This window comes from Temnothorax longispinosus, chromosome 3 (genome assembly GCF_030848805.1).
Source record: "Temnothorax longispinosus isolate EJ_2023e chromosome 3, Tlon_JGU_v1, whole genome shotgun sequence".
Taxonomy (NCBI): Eukaryota; Metazoa; Arthropoda; class Insecta; order Hymenoptera; family Formicidae; genus Temnothorax; species Temnothorax longispinosus.
In genome coordinates this window covers 12,056,985-12,077,713 of record NC_092360.1, presented here as the reverse complement: position 1 = coordinate 12,077,713, position 20,729 = coordinate 12,056,985, and the positions used below count along the sequence as shown (strand labels likewise).

General features: G+C 43.9%; 4 protein-coding genes across 6 annotated transcripts; 2 read left to right on the top strand and 2 right to left on the bottom strand.

Annotated features, from left to right (window-relative positions):
• Positions 1-159: 159 nt before the first annotated feature.
• LOC139809298 (spliceosome-associated protein CWC27 homolog) lies at positions 160-5,460 on the bottom strand. Its single transcript, XM_071772079.1, has 8 exons — positions 5,320-5,460; positions 2,730-2,929; positions 2,279-2,488; positions 1,989-2,189; positions 1,768-1,904; positions 1,443-1,694; positions 960-1,373; positions 160-882 (listed from the first exon to the last, which is right to left on the bottom strand). The coding sequence occupies exons 2-8, from the start codon at positions 2,769-2,771 to the stop codon at positions 357-359; spliced, it is 1,782 nt and encodes a 593-aa protein (XP_071628180.1). The 5' UTR covers positions 2,772-2,929; positions 5,320-5,460; the 3' UTR covers positions 160-356.
• Positions 2,938-15,864, top strand: LOC139809294 (dynein axonemal heavy chain 7). Its single transcript, XM_071772073.1, has one exon. The coding sequence runs from the start codon at positions 3,467-3,469 to the stop codon at positions 15,116-15,118; it is 11,652 nt and encodes a 3,883-aa protein (XP_071628174.1). The 5' UTR covers positions 2,938-3,466; the 3' UTR covers positions 15,119-15,864.
• A 129-nt stretch (positions 15,865-15,993) lies between these two features.
• LOC139809300 (NSFL1 cofactor p47) lies at positions 15,994-18,346 on the top strand. Of its 2 annotated transcripts, XM_071772082.1 has the most exons (6): positions 16,070-16,121; positions 16,302-16,406; positions 16,868-17,297; positions 17,382-17,667; positions 17,782-17,985; positions 18,099-18,346. In XM_071772082.1, exons 2-6 carry the CDS (start codon positions 16,305-16,307, stop codon positions 18,226-18,228), a joined length of 1,152 nt encoding a protein of 383 aa, XP_071628183.1. In that variant the 5' UTR covers positions 16,070-16,121; positions 16,302-16,304; the 3' UTR covers positions 18,229-18,346. The 2 variants fall into 2 exon arrangements, with proteins under 2 accessions (XP_071628184.1, XP_071628183.1); XM_071772083.1 differs by lacking the exon at positions 16,302-16,406 and having other exon boundaries at positions 15,994-16,121.
• LOC139809299 (uncharacterized) lies at positions 17,430-20,623 on the bottom strand. 2 transcript variants are annotated; one of them, XM_071772081.1, is made up of 2 exons: positions 20,339-20,623; positions 17,430-20,246 (listed from the first exon to the last, which is right to left on the bottom strand). In XM_071772081.1, the coding sequence occupies exon 2, from the start codon at positions 20,184-20,186 to the stop codon at positions 18,852-18,854; it is 1,335 nt and encodes a 444-aa protein (XP_071628182.1). In that variant the 5' UTR covers positions 20,187-20,246; positions 20,339-20,623; the 3' UTR covers positions 17,430-18,851. The 2 variants fall into 2 exon arrangements, with proteins under 2 accessions (XP_071628182.1, XP_071628181.1); XM_071772080.1 differs by having other exon boundaries at positions 20,344-20,623.
• Between the last annotated feature and the right edge of the window lie 106 nt (positions 20,624-20,729).

The window sequence follows — 20,729 nt, the reverse complement described above, 5'->3', positions numbered from 1 at the left end:
TCTTTCTCTCTTTGTCTCTCACATACGTACGTTTAGCAGCTATTGACAATGAGCAAGTCGACAATGCCGAATGTAAAACACAGCGCACAAAAGTAACCGAAAGTAAACGTGCTTAGGTAACAAAATTATTTAATTGCAGATAATTAAATAAAAACAAAATAGCGAGAATTGCACTTTTTATTAACGAAATAACTGTGATGCTATATTCTTAATAAATTCAAGACTGACGAATATGTTCGAGAAATATATTTTAGCGACATATCATTCATACATAAATTTTCAGTTTCTATGTACACTTGCTCTTCGTGTGCTAAATATTCAATTAATTAAAAATCATTAATTATATTATGCAATAATTATGAATCATTTTTATGACGGGAATAATTCCTGCCACTTTTGTCGTCTTTAGACTTGGAGTTCTCTCCCCTTCGTCGTTTATTCAATGGATTTCGAGGATCGTAGATTTCAAACCAATCATCGTCCTTCGTGCTGGCGTCCTTGGCGAGCACCGGAGTCGTCTCCTCGCAGCGCATAACGTGTGTGTACAACGAAGATTTATCATCCGGATCATCATCATCGTCATCCTCGATATCTTTCGACGTCTTTTTATCGGAACTCGTGGTATTATCCTTCGCGTTATCCTTGACGTTTTGAAGGTTACTCCTGAATTGTCCATATAATCCCATTATAAAATCTTCACGCGTTTTGCCCTTCTTAGGCAACTTGTCCTTAGTTTTATATTTCTCATAGAGCTCTGTGTATTCTCTCATTACTTCAGACTCATTTTCTTCCTTCTCAGTTTGTTGCTTTTCATCTACCTTCGCTTTCTTCTCATTTCTTACGCTGCGCTTTAGATCACGTATTTCTTGCCTTATTGCTTCGCTGCAAATTAAATTTTAAACAATATAAATACTTGTAATTTTTTTTTTCTAAAAATACAAATCTATTTTATCACATACGCCTTTTTCTTGCGTTCTTCATCTCGATCTTTTCCCAAATAATATTCATCGGGTTCCGCGGCGACCACCTGATCGACGACGGCCCTCCTCTGGTTCCGTAATTTATCCTCTCGACGCCACTTCGCCCTGCGATTACTGAACCACACCTGGATACCTTCCTCAGGTAATCCGATCTTCTCGGCGAGATGCTCCCGTGCAAACACGTCCGGGTAATGTGTCCGCTCGAATTCTTTCTCGAGGCTGTCTATCTGCTCGTTAGAGAAGGAAGTCCGGTTGCGCACTTGCGAGTCCGACTCGCCCCCTCCGTTTTCGTTTGTATCTTCAGCTTTTGCTTCATCGTTCTCGATTATCGGTTTTGATTGGGAAATCTTTTTAGAATCCTTTAATTTATTCTTGATCCTCTCCTTCATAGCTCTATTATTACAATACATAATATTAGAATAACTGTTTTGTTAAATAATATTTTATTTTTATGTAACTTACTGTTTTTCTTCTTTTAAAGCAGCCAATTCTTCCGGAGTTCGTGTTTCATCGCTCTCGCAATCGCTGTTGCGATCCCCTTTAATTTTTTTATTTGGTGGTTCAGTAGATTCAACCACAGATTGTGAGCTTAACTTTGGATCAGATAAACAATCGTGCGCTGATTTTCCTTTGCCGCTGTATTGTTTGTTTAAAACTGATGACTCCTCTTCATCTTCCTCAGCTTCCTCCCCAAACGATAGCAGTTTGAAATTCCTAACACATTTGCAAATGTATAAAACAAGACATAGACATTTATTATTTAAAAACAGCTATATATTTATCTTACTTTACACCAGTCTTCTTATTCTTCTTTTTTTCCTTGTTTTCCTTCTTTTCAGATACTATTCTTGGGACAATATCTTGAAATGGATTATTTAAGACCTCTGTTCTTAAAATTTTGTGTGGATACTGAGGTCTGTCATTCTAAAAATTAAATATTTGTTATAAAATTATACATCAATCTATTTTTATGTAAAAATAAAGTATATACATATGTTAAATATTTACTTCATCTACAAGTGCGTCCTCCAACTTGAGCATGTTGTAAATTGTTTCGCCAGTGACTTTACCGAAGATAGTATGCTTATTTTGTAACTCGGGTGTTGCGCCAAGCGTGAAGAAGAATTGGGAACCATTGTCGTCTTTGCCAGCATTGGCCATAGCGAGCAATCCTCTCCGACAAAAACGTAATCTTGTGTGAAATTCATCCTGCGAATAAATAATATAAATAATAATTGTCAAACTAAGAATACAAGCAAGAAATATATATCCAGCTGAAATTAATTATATAATTGTACCTTAAAGGGATGCTTATATACGCTCTCACCGCCTTCTCCCGTTCCTGTCGGATCTCCACCTTGCGCTATAAACCCTTTTACGATTCTGTGAAATATCGTACCGTTATAATAACCCTCCATGCAAAGCTGTATGAAATTTCGACAAGCCTTGGGAGCCTCCTTCGTCCATAATTCCAGATCTATGTCGCCAACCGTTGTTTTCATTACCACCTGTATTTGTCGAAATAGAAAAGTAAATTAAAACTTGAAGCCATATCATTTATTCAAATACTTTGTACGATAATAATAAATATAATAAACTAAGGTAAAGAGAGGTAAAGTAAAGGGAGTTAAGTTATACCATATTCTCATGTTAGCTCTAATTCAGCTTTTTATTCGAAAAAAAATTTATAGATTATCTTATGACTTTGTTCATAATTTTTCATTTACTTGTAAAATAATTCACGCTTACCTTGCCCGTTGTAGGCGGTTCTTGTATATAAATATTACTCATATTTATAACCTCTTGTTACAATCGAGCACGGAGACGCGTAAACACACGCGAAGAAGAGCGGACCGACTGGACTGGAGTCAAGTAAACATCCGATGTATTGTTAGCTATTCAAGTTTCCAATAGATGGCGGATGTTTCCAATCAGCTGTTCATATGACACTATTTTAAAACAATAATTGAGTACCAATTAGTAAACAATAGGATTATCAATATTAATGATGTTACATTTATTATTGATAATAGTATTACACATTTACATATATATATAATTAAAAAATAAAATTTAGGCCCAAATAATGTATCATAGACTTCAATATATTTAAATAACGCAGCACTTTACAATAAATAAATAATTTATCTCAAAAATCTAAATTTCAATTTTAACATGAAAATTATTATCCGGAATTCTGCTATTTCTGCTTTGCACGTGCGTCCAAAGTATAGACTCACTATTGATAAAACATACGTAGTATCCAAGAAACTTAGTTTTGTAAGCTTGTTCTTAAATAGCAGAGGAAGCTGCTCGATAATAATTTATAACTGTGTTTTAAGTGTATTTACCGTTTATCCATAATTACCGACAAAATGGATGTTTAACATTTATTAGCAATATTTTATAAAATTATTGCGAAGCAATCGATTAAAAATTTCCGCGGAGTAAACAGCGAGCGTCCTAGCAGAAACGTGTTCGCGAATATGGAATGGAATTTGGAGTCAACTTTTGCGGTGTCTCAATATCCAGATTCCAATCAGCCGAACCGTGTCCGATTAAAAGATTACATAAGAAATATTTATATCCCGGAATTTTCAGCAGAATGGAGAAGAAACATATTAGACTTGATACCTCGCGCGGACAGGCGAAAACATTTCTCTTTCATAAACTCAGTGTTGGATGAAGTGAACGATATTTACATTGAAAATATGAAAGACTTCGTGTTAAAATCCATACTGTCCTGCAAAGTGTACAGGCGGGAACACGTTGCTTGCGAAGAGCGCGACGTTCCTGCTGGCTCGACGCGACACGTCATCGAGAGCGATAAAGCATATGATCGCGCAATATTTTTACAGCGTCGTAATTCGTTCGCCAAGAGATACTTTCTCTCCTGTCCGATAATCAGACATATCATGAACACGGCGTATCGTCTTCTACCCGCGGTAATTTGCGACTTCCGACGTTACCACGAGCTCGGTATGTTGACGCTGCGCTGTTTTCAAGATATGACCGTTAAAGATATTAAGAGGGGCTCTTTAGCGATCACCAATCAATTTTACACCGAGACATTTAAAGCCGTGCAGAGATCGAAATTATTGAGAAGCGTCTCCGCGAGACGCCTGTCCGAATTCATGCGATGCCTCACGAACGTATTCGTTCAGCAGATTATCAGCGTGATGATGAGATCGATCGATCACGTAATAGACACCATGGAGGACGGTCGTTTCTGTCCGCAAATCGAATTTCAGCTGGTGTGCGAAAGTGACCGGCTCGTAACTAAGCCGGACATAGGGGAGGTCTTCTCGACGTATCACAACATTATCCGTAGCATCGAAGGTATCGCGCGGGATCTGATACCGTTGGAAGAATGGTTGAACGTCAAAGCGAGGGAAAGGTACATAAAGATAGCTCTTCCCGACTGGTTCGTCGAGAAGTCCCATCGTAATTTGCAGGAAATATTAGACGCGCTGTTTCGACCTATGAGCAAGCACGTGGCGTACGTCTTCGTGGATTTTAGCGATATATGCGCGTCGAGCGCCAAGAATCGAATATCATCTTTGACTTCCGAACAACCGAATTTTGACGTTTACTTCGAGCACATATGCAGGTACAACGAGTATCTCGGCAAAACGAACTCCATGCTTTCGAATTTGTACTACAACGTGGGAAAGTTGGAGCAAAGCGGCGCCAAAGAATCCTTGAGGCAGATCTGCCGCAACGTTATAAACGTTCTCACCGCGGAGCTCGTCGAGTATCATCGTGACTTCAATCGCTCGATCTGTTCGGACTTTGAGGATCTGAGATCTACCGCGCTGGACATTCCGAGGGACGCAAATTCCTTGATACAATTGAGCGAACGTATGTCGCGAGCTTCGAGAGTGCTGATGAAGGAACAGGAGCGAAAGATACGAGAATCGATATGTATGCTGAGCAAACTGTTGGAGATTACTATACTGACCGACGAGCACATCGATTTAAACAAGACCACCATCAATTGGCTGCACGATATCCAGCCGGTGTTCGCGCAGAACAACACGCTGTGCGAGGCTATGAAGAGCGAGCTGGAGGAGGATCTTCAACGGCGAATAAACACGTTAAACTCGGAGGTCGACGCGATGTTCCCGCAGCTTGTCATCCTGGACGACATGGACGACGTCAGCAAGGTCGGAGAATACGCGGAGCATTACGAGGATCTGATCAAGAAGTACAACCGTATAGACGACGAGATGCAAGTTATTAATTCGGAGGAGAGGCTTTTCAAGTTTCCCGAAACGGAGTTTCCGAAGATAATCGAGCTGAAGGAAACGATCATGCCGTTCTACAAGCTTATATTTACCGTACATCAGTGGCGAAGGGACAGCTCCGTGTGGCTGAACGGTCCGTTCGAATGCCTAGACTCCTCCGTTATCGAGAGGAAAACTACGTATTACTTCGACGAGATCACGGACATGGGCAAGACGATGAAGTCGCGCATCAAGATGGACGCGACGGCGAACAAGTCGTACAAATTTTCCGGCATCGCCGACGATCCCGACCCGATGCAGCAGCCCGCGCCGCTGAAATTGTGCTGGCAAGCGCTCAATAATGTTAACGAGTTCAAGGTTTACGTGCCGCTCGCGATTTGCATGTGCAATCCGGCACTGAATGCGCGCCATTGGAGGGAGATGTCGGCGATATGCGATTTCGATCTCACGCCGAACGCGGGAACGACTCTGAGGAAAATGATCGACATGAACCTGATGGATAACATCGACAGGTACAAGGCGATAAGCTTGGGCGCCAACAAGGAGCTTCGTCTTCAGCGGGAACTGGCCGAGATGATTAGGGCGTGGGAGCCGATGTCGTTCGAGATGTCGACGACCGATGCGGAATCCGGTATGGTATCTTTCAAACACGCGAACGACATCGAAACTCTGCTCAGCGAGCACCTCGTCAAGATTGAGGAGATGAGAGCGTCGCATTTCGTGAAGCCGATATTGTCGGACTTAATTGACTTTTTCGCCGTTCTCGCGAGGATCCAGGAAACCCTTGACCAGTGGACGCGAGTGCAACACCGTAAACTATACTTAGAGCCGATATTTTCTTATCCAAAAATAGAAACGCGTTTAAGTCGAGAAACTTCGTTATATTCGGAAGGGACGAACGTTTTGCTAAACGTTAATAAGAGATTCATGGAAAATCCGAGCTTTCTTGAAATAAAAAAATCGTCAGATTTGCTACAGATCTTAAATGAAGCTAACGAGAAAATGGAGAAAGCGATCAAAGGTGTAAAGGATTACTTAGATATTAAAAGACTGTCGTTCGCGAGATTCTTTTTCCTCGAAGATTCAGAGGTTCAGAAAATATTATTCGAATCGATTGACGCAGGGAAACTGCATACGCTCGTGAAGAAATGTTTCGCTGGTATAGAACGGTTGAAATTTAACAAATCCAACTGCATTCGTGGCATTATTGGGCATTACGGAGAGATCTTGTATCTAAATAATAACATTTCTTTATCCCCTGACGCCAAGTGCGAAGAGCAATGGTTAATTTTGCTCGAAAAAGAAATGAAGGACGCAATTCACAAAAACATTCTGCAATATCATTCCTTGGTCGATAGAAATTCAACGTTTCTTCCTGCAAACAGTTTCCCAAGCATGGCGATCATTTGTAGTTTGCAACTTTATTGGACTTGCTCGGTAGAAAAATGTCTTGCGCCATTAAATATCACGATGTTAAACTCTTTATTCGCGACATACACCGACGGGATAATTTCGATAACCAACGAATTGAAAAGTGATTTAACGCGAAGGCGGAGGAGTCTGTTGACGTCATTGGTCATTATCACGTCGGCTCATAAAGAAATCATAAAGCTGCTGTTGGAAAAAAATATTGTTAAACGGACAGACTTCGAATGGGTCGCGCAATTGAGATATTATTGCAACGACAAAATTGTCAAAGTATCAGTATTCGATACGACAATTAAATACGGATACGAATATAACTATTATCAACAGAATATTGTCAACACTCCCTTAACCGATAGGTGCTTTCGTACTGTATTGCAAGCTTATCGTTATCATTTGTACAGTAGTATTATAGGTCCGACAAGCACCGGGAAAACGGAAACGATCAAAAGTCTGACGAGAGCTATCGCGAAGCCGTCTTACGTCGTCAATTGCAGCGACAGCGTCTCTTATGATTGCGTGATACGGACATTTAAAGGAATGATCTCTTGCGGAGCGTGGATTTGCTTCGAGAACTTCAACCAACTGAGACTAGAATTGCTGTCGGCCATCGCTCAGAATCTCACGCAGATGAAGCAAGCGGTGTCGTCTAATTCGAAGATCGTAAACTTCGAAGGTTGCAACTTGAATTTAAATGCCTCCGGAAACATATGCGTTAACGTCAATTCGGAGCAATCGGGGCAGCACGCTGATTTGCCGGATAACTTGAAGGTTCTCTTTCGTTCCGTATCAATGATGGCGCCGGATATTGACAGGATTGCCGAAATGGAACTCTTCGCTGGAGGATTTCTTCACGCGAGAAATCTGGCGGTGAAGCTAGCTGTCGGTTATAAATTATTATCCGAACATCTGGGAGAGAAGCGCCATTACGACTTCAGTACGTCGTCACTCAAGACCGTCGTCGCGACTGCAATTAATATGAAGCGAAATATCCCAGACGAAAACGAGGAATACACCTTGCTGCTGCGTTCGATGATACAGATAAATATTCCGCAGTTATGTAACACCGATATACCGATTTTCCAGAGTATCATGCAAGATGTTTTTCCTCAGACCGTCGTGCTACCTTTCGATTGTTCGGCGATTCTAAACGCTCTCGAAAGCGTGTGCGCAAAGAGACTTCTGACGTTGCATACGGTCTTCAAGTTAAAAGCTATACAGATCATTGAGCTAATGTACGTTCGTCGCGGTCTTATACTCATCAGTAATCCCTCGGGTGGAAAGACGGAAATATTACGCACACTCGCTGAAACGTTATCGTTGTTGCACGAGCAAAAAAGTAAAATTGGCGCCACCGTGAAACTCGAAACAGTCGTGCCGGGAGTGGTGGATAGCGACGCGCTCTTCGGACATCTCTGCGATAAGTCTGCCATTTGGAAGGACGGTTTGTGCACCGCTGTATTTCGTCGCTTTGCGGAGGACACCTCAACAGACCGCAAATGGTTGGTGCTTGACGGAGACTTAAGCGGCACGTGGATGGAAAACATGTATACGATTCTCGACGAGAATAAAATGTTGTATTTGACATCTGGAGAACGATTTCCTACGACGGAATCAATGTCCGTTATCTTTGAAACGACGAGCACGGTAGAAATTTCACCCAGTATAATATCACGGTGCGGAATAATCTATGTTGATACGCACTCTATTGGCTGGAGACCGTACGTGCTGTCTCACATCACGAAACCATTTTACGATGGATATAACGAAATGCTACGTGCTCTGTTCGATTGGGCGATAGACCCGTGTCTTAATTATTTAAGGGAAAATGGCGATATACCGACAGATCGGGAATTACATCTTGTTACGTCGACCGTAAATTTATTTGAAATATTGTTGAGGGACGCCTGTGAAAATGTCGCAGGGGATAAGGGAAAGGACAATCACTTTGCCATATGGGCACAAGCCGCTTTAATCTTAGCTATTGTTTGGGGACTGGGTGGAAACCTGATCGAGGATTCGCAAACTAGATTCAACGCTTTCTGCGTTACATTCTGGAATGGCACAGAAAAAGAGCATCCGAAACCCGACATAATTAAACATTTCGACGTAACGCTGCCTACCGAGGGTTTAATCCAAGACAACTTCTATATCTTTAAAGGTGTCGGGAACTGGAAGTACTGGGGCGATCTGCTGAAAAGCGAAAAAATCCCCGAGATACGTAACTTCAATCAAATTTACATTCCGAGCGTCAACAGTATGAAATACAGTCATATATTTTTGAAGCACATTAAATACCGGAAGCCTTTCCTCTTGTACGGCGACGTTTCCGTTGGCAAGACGAGTATCATGTACGATCTTCTGAGAAACAAGTTGCCGGAAAATTGCCTCTCCAATGTTTTTAGTTTTACCTCGATGATCACGGTAACCAGAACGCAGAGATTATTGCTCTCCAAGTTAAACAAAATACGACGTACCGCCTACGGGCCGGGAAGAAATCAATTCTGCGTAAACTTTGTGGACGACTTGAATAGAGCGATCGTGCAAAAATCAGAGGCACGGCCCGTATTTGATCTCTTACGTCAACTACTCAGTTACGGTTACTGTTACGACACGGATGAATTAAATAAGGTGTTCGTACAGGACATTATGTTCACGCTCGCGGTTACCGCGGGAAAAATCAACGGGAGCGTACCTCCTAGACTTTTGAGACATTTTAACACCTACGCGATTCCTGCTCCTACGACGGATAATATATTCAGAACATATTTTAATGTGCTGCTTGCTAATTTAAAGAAGAACTTGTTCGCGGCAGACGTCACGGGAAGCGCGACCAGCATGGTGAACGCGACGATTGACGTTTACAAGTCCGTAATAAAGACGTTGCGGCCTGTGCCCAGCAAACTGTACTACTACTTTGACCTGAGGGATATATCCAGAGTGATCAACGGATGCGGCCTGATTCAGAAGGAATCGGTGGAGACGAAGATAACGTTCATTCGACTGTGGGTGCACGAGATCTTACGCGTGTTCGGCGATCGTATGCTAGACGAGAGTGACAAGGAGTGGCTTTTCCTGAAAATCCGCGACGCAGTGAAGAGCAACTTCAAGGACTCTTTCGAGGTCGCCTTCGATCACTTGCCCAAATTCGAAAATCAGATCACCAAGGACAGCTTCAGCGATCTGATGTTCGGGAATTTCATGGACACGGAGAAGAGCGGCAAGTGCAGACGGTACGAGGAAATCGGTTCTCTGGAAGCTCTGAAGAACAAAGTCCTCGCTTCCTTGGACGAATACAACGCTAGCTCTAAAAGAAAAATCAACGTCGTCGTATGTCGTTACATGTTGGAATCTCTGATCAAAGTTTCACGAATCCTGAGTACCCCGGGCGGAAACGCGTTAATGATATCTACCGCGGGTACCGGCAGGAAGTCCACGACCACTCTGGCTGCTTTCATGCAGCAGCAACCCTTATTTGAAACCACCGTCGAGTCCTGTTACGACATGGACGCGTGGAGAAATGAATTAAGAAGAGTCCTACGGGAATGCGGAGCGTTACGGAAGGACGTTACATACTTTATGAACGAAAGGCAGATAAAGGACGCGTTTTTAAGCGACATTAGCTGCCTGTTGAGCACCGGGGAGCTACCCGACTTGTTCTCCGCCGAGGACAAGCAGAGTATAATCGAGATGACGCGACTGCACGCCCAGGATGGTGACCGAAACGCAGAACTCAGTGCGCGTTCGGTGATGACCTATTTCATAGATCAGTGCAAGAACAGATTGCACTTCGTGCTCTGCTTCAGTCCTACCAGCGCCGCATTCAGAACATATTTGTGCTCGTATCCTAACTTAGCGAAACACTGCGCGGTGAACTGCTATCAGGTTTGGCCCGATCAGGCGCTCTTAGAGATCGCCGTGAGGCATATGAGGCATGTTAACGTGCGGGAAGAAGTTAAAGCTGACGCAGCGAGAGTCTGCGTGCAATTCCACAACAGTGCGAAGGAAATAAGTTTGAAATATCGCGAGATGTTCGGTAGGAGCATTCACGTGACGTCGTCGGCCTTTCTGCACATGCTCAAACTGTACATGCAACTGACGTCGAGGAAGCAGGAGGAAATCGTCGCGACACGGAACGGATACGTAGCGGGATTGGAAAAGTTGGAACTGGCGGCCGAGCAAGTCGAGCAGATGAAGGCCACTCTGACGATCCTGAAGCCCCAATTGGAGCTGTCCGCTCAACAGACCGTGATCACTATGAAAGAGGTGGAAAATGAAAATATTACCGTGGAGCGAGCTACGATTCAAGTGAAGCAGGAAGAGGAAATCGCGAATAAGAAGGCGGAGATCGCGGGCACCCTGAAAACCGAATGCGAGGCTGATCTCGCCGTTGCGATACCGATCCTGGAGGACGCGGTAATCGCGCTGAACACGCTGAAGCCGACCGACATCACGTTGGTGAAAGCGATGAAAAATCCCCCAGATACCATCAAGCTGGTGATGGCCGCCGTTTGCGTGATGCTGGGCGTTCCCCCGGATCGCAGCATCGACCCGGCCACCGGGAAGAAATTCACGGACTACTGGGGCCCGAGCAAGCGCATTCTGGGCGACATGAACTTCCTGCAGAACCTGAAGGATTACGACAAGGATAACATAGCGCCCGCGGTGATGCAGATCATCAAGAAGACGTACATGACGGACAACAGTTTCATGCCACATATAGTCGCGAAAGCGTCGAGCGCCGCCGAGGGTCTCTGCAAGTGGGTCCGCGCCATGGTGTCCTACGACGAGGTGGCGAAGGTGGTCGCTCCCAAGAAGAAGAAACTGGCGGAGGCGCAAACGGAGTGCGACGAGGCCGAGGCGTTCCTGAACGAGAAACGACGGACCCTGGCCGCCCTGAACGCGAAACTGGCGGCGCTGAATGACAGTCTGCGGCAAACGCTGCAGAAGAAACTGAACCTGGAGATGGAAGTGGCGACGTGCACCGCCAAGCTGGTCAAGGCGGAGAAGCTGATCGCCAGTCTGGGAGGCGAGAAGAGCCACTGGATGCAGTGCGCTCATAATCTTCAAATGAATTACGACAGTCTCGTGGGCGACATGTTATTTTCGTGTGGAATAATAGCTTATATGGCGCCGTACAACACCTCCTTTCGCGATGAAATGTTGATCAAGTGGAAAGAATTTATGGAGGCTTCTAAGATACTATACACTAAAACATATGATTTCATAAGTGTTCTTGGCGTGGAAATCGAGATCAATCATTGGCAGCTCTGCGGCCTATCGAAAAATCGTTTCGCGATAGAAAATGCCATCATTCTGAATAATTCGGAACAATGGTGCCTTTTCATCGACTCGCAGAATCAGATAAATCAATGGATCAAGAAAATGGAAGAGAAAAATGACTTGAAAATCGTTAAACTGACGGACTCCGATTATATGTCGGTCATCGAACGAAATATTGAAACTGGTAACCCAGTTTTGTTAGAAAATGTCGGGGAGGAACTCGAAATTGCACTGGAACCAATCCTGTTGAAGAATATTTATAAAAATGAAAACTGGTACATAGATATCGGGGCTAAATCTGTGAGATATTCGCAAAACTTTCGATTTTACATCACCACGAGACTGTCTAATCCAAATTATACGATCGATGTCTTCGGGAAACTTACCATAATCGACTTCTCGATGCCAGACGGGACTCTTCGGGATAAGCTTCTGGACATCGTTGTCTCGAAAGAGAAACCGGAGCTTCAGGAGAAATTTGAAGCGCTCCGCGTTCAAGATGCCGCTAACAAGAAAGTTCTTCAACAACAAGAGGCCAACATCTTGAGCACCCTCTCGTCGACCACCACGAATATCCTGGAGGACGAAAACGCGATACAGATCTTAGATTCCTCCAAGAATCTCACTATGGACATCGTGAGGAAGCAGGCAGCAGCCAGAGCAATGGCAGAGGACATCGACAAGTTCAGAGACGCGTACCTGCAGTTCGCCGATCACTGCGCGGGTTTATTCTGCACGCTGACCACCCTGTCCAATTTGAATCACATGTACCGATTTTCATTCTCCTGGTTTATTCAGTTGTACATTACCTCGATCGAGACTTCGAGCCGGAGCGTCGTTCTCGAAAAACGACTGCAGTTCCTCAAGTCTTCGTTCACGAGGAACCTTCATTCTAGCGTCTGCAGGTCGCTCTTCGAAAAGCACAAGCTTTTATATTCCTTTTTGCTGTGCGTAAAAGTTTTGATAGACGCTCGGCAGACTACGCGGGAGGAGGTTGAACACTTCGTCTCTTCAGGCTCGGAGGATTGCGACGCGATCTTGGAGCCAGGGCCGGATTGGTTACCGACGGACAAATGGAGACAAATTTGCAGATTGAGCAGCGCGGTGTCCAATTTGCACGAACTTGCAAGTGATTTTCGCGCCAACGGCGCAGCCTGGCAGAAATATTGCAACGCGACACCGTTTCAAAGCCACTTGACACCGAGTTCGTGGGCCAACAATCTGACACGGTTTCAGAAACTGATGATCATCAAGATCGTGAGGTGCGACAAGATTATCGTGGAAATAATACGGCTAATAGAGGACACCATGGAGGACGTGTTCAATTCCTATCCTCGCCTTCAGATATCCGAGTCCTACGCGGAATCCAGCTGCCTCACGCCGATTATATTTATTCTGCCGAGCTACGCCTCGCCCCTGTCGCTCGTCTCTACCTACGCGAGCGCGAGAGGATACACCTCGAAATTCATCTCCCTGTCCATGGGCGACGGGCAGCAGGCCCGCGCCGAGATCCTCGTGGAACGGGCGCGAAGGGAAGGTGGATGGATATTTTTGCAAAACTGCCATCACGCCGCGTCGTGGATACCGCGACTCGAGCGAATCTGCGAGAATCTGAATCTGTCCGGTACATCCTTGGACTTTCGACTGTGGCTCTCCAGCTATTCCACTCCGGACCTCCCCATCGGCATCCTGCAAAACAGCGTGAAGATCGCGTACGACGAGCCGCTGCGGCTGAAGCAGAGCTTGTTGAGAGCGTATCGATCCGAGCCGATAAGAAGCAAGGAATTTTTCGAGGGATGTCCCGGGAGGGACAAGGAGTTCTCCAAGCTCCTGTATGGGCTCTGCTTCTTCCACGGAATCGTCAGAGAGAGAAGGCACTTCGGGCCGCAGGGATGGAACGTCCCGTACGATTTCGATTACACCGACTTCGAAATGTCCATCGGACAGCTGCAGAGCTTAATTAACGAAACCGAGAACGTGCCGTTCGGCACGCTGCTTTATCTGATCGGGGAATGTAACTACGGCGGGAAAATCGCGGATCGCCTTGATCAGAGGTGTCTGCGACACCTGCTGAACTCCTTCTGCGACCCCCGCGTCATCGAGGATGCTGAATATTCATTTTCTAACTACATAGAATATTCAGTACCGCAGAGATGCGAGTATCGCGATATCATCACGCACATTAGCGATATGCAACTGGATGCGTCGGCGGAAGCCTTTGCCTGCGACGAGAACGCCCTTGTTACAAAAGACACAGCTATCGCCAGGGAATTCCTGGAATCGATATCTCGCCTGGACCAAATCAAATCGCTCGATCATCATCAAGTTATACAAGATCGGGCACTGCAAGCAATTGACGAGATTAGCGGTAGATTGCCCGCGTTGTTCAACATCAACGAGATACGCGATAGACATCCCGCGATCTCGAGCGAGCCGTTAAACGCGATTCTCATCCACGAGGCTGAATTGATCAACAGGATTTTGTCGACGATCGCAGACTCCTTGAGCAATTTAAAATCGGCGCTGAACGGCGAGACGATTTTGACCGAATCTTTGGAAGATCTGTCGAGAGAAATACGCAACAACGAAGTTCCGGGCGTCTGGAGGCTGATCGACGTCGGCATCGCGACCGGACGTCTACCGAGCTACATCGGCATGCTCTTGAAGCGCGTAAACTTCGTGCGACGTTGGCGCGACGGCGACCTACCTCGCGCGATCCACCTCGACGCGCTGTCTTGCTGCAAAAGATTTCTCTCCGCGGCTCTCCTCGCGTTCTCGCGACGTCGCGGCCTGCCCGCCGAGCAAGTCGCGTTGAATCTCAAAGTGACGAACGGCGATTCTATTACGTGTGACGAAGGGGACGCGGACGTTTATTGCATTCAAGGTTTACATTTGTCTGGCGCCCGATGGGACACGCAGAGGCGTGTATTAATCGAAAGCTTGACGAACGTATTCTGGCACGACATGCCGCCGATACGTCTTGCATTTAGCGGAGAAAGGAGAATTATTGACGATGTGTACGAATGCCCTGTATACGTCTCGCCGACGCGATTCGACGGAGCGGATACCGACGCGAGGACAAAAATGAGGAATTACGTTACGAGCGTGCCCTTGGAGACTGATAAGTCGCACGTACATTGGATAAAATGTGGCACGGCATTATTCTGTCAAATTGAGAAATAATTTATAATTCCTTGCGCGCTCCTAGCTTTAATTATAATATTTCTCGTGAAATGAAATAAAGATTGGGTACTTTATCCTCAATCTAATCTAATCTCTCAGTCGGTCTAAGATACAATAATTAATTTATATTATTTGAAGAGAGATTAATACAGGTTTTGTTGCAATAATTTATATTATTAAAGATTCTAAAAATATAATTTGCTGATTGTAATCACGATTGCTATTTCGAGTGTTTAGAGAATAATGAGGAAGGCTATCGCAAAGCGCGTTACGTCGAGTCTACTTGGAACTTGGATATATGTAAAGAAGAGTGCAACTGGTTGAGAAGTTAGAAATATAGATGTTATTTTCTGTCGGATTGGATCTTGGTAGCTTAATAATAGAATTTCTGTGTGAATTGTACTTTTTCCAATTCAATAAACTGCGCGCCGATCATTCTTTTTTGTTAGAGCAATAAATCCACATACTTTAAATCGATAATCAATTTAACTTTCAAATCCTTTTTAAAAAATTTGGTCACTGTAAAGAATTTATTGACATTTATTGAATATATTAATGTGAACAAGAAGTTATTGAAATATATTTACGTTAAACGAAGAAAACTTGCAAGAAAAAAAATTGAAATAAAAAAATTGAAATTCTTATAAGATTATAGATTTATTGCGTATATACGCAACAATATGAACGCGTTAATCAACTAAATTTGAGTACATAAGTTTGGACACTTTTTTTCTGTGCGATAAAAAGGGGTAAAGCTTGATTAATTTATTTTACACAAATTTATTGATTTTATTCAATCCACTTATATATAAATGAATTTAACAATGCGTTCCCAAAACGTGCGCGGGAACGCTCTGCGTGCGGTCCGTTCGAACGGACTTCCTCCAGAACATTCCCATCCGGTTCGATTCCGTGCGTAGCGGTGCGGGTGCGGACTGTACTGCGGAGTCGCGGAGCCGAGGGGAATGACAGGCGGACAGATCGAGAGAATTGACGTGTGGAGGTGCGTTGTGCGTTAGCTTTGCGGAATCGGCCACCACGCAGGGTGGATTCGTGGCTTCGCGACCGGGGTCGTAAGGCAGAAAGAAAGAGAGAGAGAGAGAAAGCGAGAAAGAGAAAGAGAGAGAGAGAGAGAGAGAGAAAAGCGGTGGACGGACATCGTGAGTTTTCTTAACATTTGCAGAGAATGGCGAGCCACGACGAGTTGGTCTCGCAATTCGCGGACGTAACTGGTGTTGACGCCGAGAGAGCGCTATTTTACCTTGAGTCATCCGCATGGCAGCTCGAGGTGAGACAGCACATTTTTACGAAACGCGCCCACCCCAGGAGACCGAGGTTCCCAGCTCCCTCGCCTCGTACGCCTCGACGCGCGCCGTCAGGAAAAACGCGTGTCTCGATACGCGTCTCGGCACCAGATTTATAACCTGTTGTCGCGCACGCCCGTCGCGAACGGGCTCGTCGTTAATTCCTCGGCGACTCTCTTCTCGGCCGCGCTTCTTCTTCCCCCCGACGCGTTCGCCTTTTCCGAATCTAGGAGCTCTCACGACAGCTCCCGGACTCCACGATATAATTCCGTTCGACGAACGGCGAACCATTTAACCGGCGGGATTTAAAGATTACACAAGTTTGTCTCGGAGCTCGAGCCGTCGTACGCTGTCGTAAGGTTTCCTCGAGCCGTAACAGGATTGTCGAGGAGAGAAATTTCGACGGTCTTATCACACGCGTTGGCACGTAGTATCCCCTTTCTAGGTCGCCCTCACCAGCTTCTTCGAGAACGATGAGCCGGCCGAACTGGTGACCGAGAGCCTCGACATACAGCAAGCGGAGGGATCGGAGGATAACGCGGGCGCGATGTCGAACAAGCAGGCCAAGTCGGACTCGACGGAGTCGAAGGGCGCCAAACCGAAGCCCAGATTCGGGACGTTGAACGATCTACAGAATGCCGACACCAGTTCCGACGAGGAGGAGGGACAGGCGTTTTACGCCGGCGGTTCCGAGCACAGCGGTCAACAGGTACTGGGACCGGGAAAGAAGAAGAAGGATATTATCAGCGACATGTTCAAAACGTGTCAGGAGCAATCCCTTGCCACGGATCCGCCCAAGATAGGCGGCCAACAGAGGCCGAACACATTCAGAGGCACGGGATATAAATTAGGCCAGACTAGCTCGGATAGCGAAGGTAGAGACTCTCTCAAGCGTTTTTTTATTGTTTTTACGAGAAATTGACAAACTGACGTTTATTACATTCTGTATGTGACAATAGCGGTGATGGGAGCGAACGCGGATCAACAATCTTCGAACGGTCTTATCGTACTGAAATTGTGGAAGGATGGGTTTACAATAAACGACAGTGAGATACGATCGTACGACGACGTCGAGAACAGGGACTTTCTCGATGCCATTAAGCGAGGCGAGATCCCGGCGGAGATTCGTCAACAGGTACAGGGTGCGGAAGTGCGGCTCGATATGGAGGATCATCGTCACGAGACTTATGTTCCATCGAAAACCAAGGTGAAAGCCTTCTCGGGAAAGGGGCACATGCTGGGAAGGTACGTTAGAGCTTCGTCTCGTTCTATTTTTTAGGAATATGATTCTACAATTGATCTCGAATTCGATTTCTGTATTTGTAAAATTTTATTCCTGTAACATAACAAATATTTCAGTCCATCGCCGGCTACCGTTGGCATGACGGTTGCAACAGATCCTGCTGATCAAGCCGCCAATGAGGCGCAAGCGAAAAAGGAACTGGAGCTAGATGCCTCAAAGCCGACCACAACGTTACAGATCCGTCTTGCGGACGGCAGTGTTGTAAAGGCTCAATTCAACCTGTCGCATACAGTCGCTGATCTTAGGCGATATGTAATAACGTATCCTTTGATCTAATGGTTTATTGATTCAATGCTTATATATTTTTTTCTAAGTTAGAGCCGACTCGGAGAAAGATTCAGAGAGACAAATTTTTCTTAACATACAACGTCAGTATGAGACCTCAGTACGCTCTAAGGGATTTCAGTTTGTTAACTGTGTATCCAACGAAGGAGCTTGCGGAAGATAAAACGATCGAAGAGGCTGGTTTACAAAATTCGGCTATAATGCAACGACTGAAGTAAACTTTTTCTAAATTCCTAGATTGAATGATGTAACGATTAGACACCAAATATATGTTAAATCGCTTGAAAATAAAATTTCTATGTATTTTTATTAGGAATATAGCACCTTTTTTTCTTACTACGTTCTTTTCTTTTACTGTACGTTACCTATTTCCTATAATTGCATATTAATTTCAAGTTCAACAATGCTTAAAATCACTACAAAAGTCTAAAAACTAGACGCAAAGTTTTCATTTTATTTTTTTCATTAAGCATTAGTTTAAAATTTTTTATAATATCTATAATAAAATTGCCGTGTATGTTAACACACTTCTATATTATTCTCATTACTATTATATATCACGGCATAAGAAATAGAGATGTGAAACAGTTGAAAGTAACAAGTAGGAATGCTTTATTATTGCTTAAGTTCAAAATTCGAGATGTATACAAAATATTAAAATAGCTGATCATGTCATGACTAGTTGTATATAACTATGACGTGACGATTAAGGCACCTAGTATGAAAGACTGCATATAATTATGAAATATCTATATATATGAATAAAATGGTATGCAAATGGAGCATTATCCAAGCTTGTGCGAATATTAACTAATTTGATTAGTCACGCAAAACTCTAATATCACTTTATATTTGCATCAAGCATATTGTAAAGTCCAAGATATTTCCTAAGAATCGACGAGTTTTGTATATCTTGGGCAAATCTCAAAATTGTGAGATCTTCTACTTCTCGTTTCTCTTTATAATTATTACAATACTTATATTGATTCACAGCGATCAAATCATTTCCTATTTCTTTGACGTACACGCGAGAATTCTGTAATGTTACGTGTGGCTTGTGTATATAAACAGAATGATCCTCCAGAATATTCATGTTGGTCTTCGTCTTCTTCAATATCGTCAGTGTAGAATTGGCATATGGTTTATTGTCAGCTTGTTGCGTGCAAAAAGTCATAATTTTCAGCTTGTAGCGATCGGCTCTGAATTTGGTTTGCTTGAAATCCGCCAACAGATCAATCGTTGCGTGATGGTACTTTAAATTTACATACTCATTCCAGGAGAGAGTAACGGCGTAAGCGGCATTATTATATGTACGATATAAACAATCTGTCTCGATGATTTCTCTTATCACATTTTGATCGATCTCCATGAAAGGGAAATTCCACGGGATAACGGTGTACGTAAATTTCCAAAAAGAAGTTGGATCGTTCGCCATTTCTTTTAGTCTGCTGTTAAATTCGCTTGAAATTCCGGAATCATATACGATGAAATTATCCATTCCGATCAGCGCGTGGAAGCTGATAAAGCCTATCATGTCTATTGACTTTGTTGGCTTCATCGACGATTGCGTCACGCACATTCCTATCCTGCTGTGGCTCAAGCTCCGCGGTTGGATTTTTATGGGAAAAATAGGCGCATAATTCAGATACTTGTTTGACTTTGTGACAAATGTTATTCCAGTGGGAGTCTCGTCGCTGGTGTACGCACAAACAAAATGATATCCTCCGTATCGTGAATTTTCTCCCAGACTTGAAACTACCGCGTTACCAATGGGAATAAATTTGAAACTCCCCAATATAGGTTTATTCTCATTCTCGAAGAAGACGAGACATTGGATATTTGAGACGCTGTTCACAGTTCCAAGCCCAACCGCTCGTATTTCTTTGTCGTTGATGCCGTACGCGGAATATACATACAGATCATCTTCCAGGTGTTGCCAAGAGGGAATCGGTTCGTCAAATTTTGCGTTGAATACGGTGAAGCTTGTACTAAAGTTCGTACAATTCGCATCCGCTCTTCGTGGCCCAGGCTTCCCAAAGTAATTAAATACCTCTAAGACATACCTGAGCTTGTTATATTCGTGTCTATAGACGAGCAGAGATACGAGGCTCACTACCGCTGTAACAGCTAAAGCAGCTTGATAATATTTTCTCATATTGTCGATGATTATCTTCATGTAACGTAGTCTCTAAGATAAATTCCTTATGTACAATACACTTCGTAATCCTCGAACGTTCTGAAAAAATAAAAATAAAAATAAAATTTAACGTTACTCAACCCAGCAATGCTCATAAAGATTGCTACAATGCATACAGTTACGAATATTACTTTACCCTCTGTTTGTATCTCATCATTTGTAGCTGCAAGTACGTGTTATTTCTCGTCAAATAAACCTTTCATAACCTTAATGAAAGTTCATAATCAATTGTCCAATTTGATTCAACGCCAAATGTTTCGATCTTCGATATAAACATAAGTCAAGATTATTTGAGATACTGAGATTATTATGATACTTTAGATAGATTCCTTTAATTTATTTTTTAACGATTAACCTAACTGCAATACACAATCAGAGAGAAACTTATATGTATATGTGTCAGAAAGCTACCGCCAGTGGCGCCAGTACATACATATACATCCACTTTCAAAATTGGTACTACGTAGCCACGTTCACTTTCCGACACTGCCGATAAAACATCATTTTGGTGCGCGTCCGTGC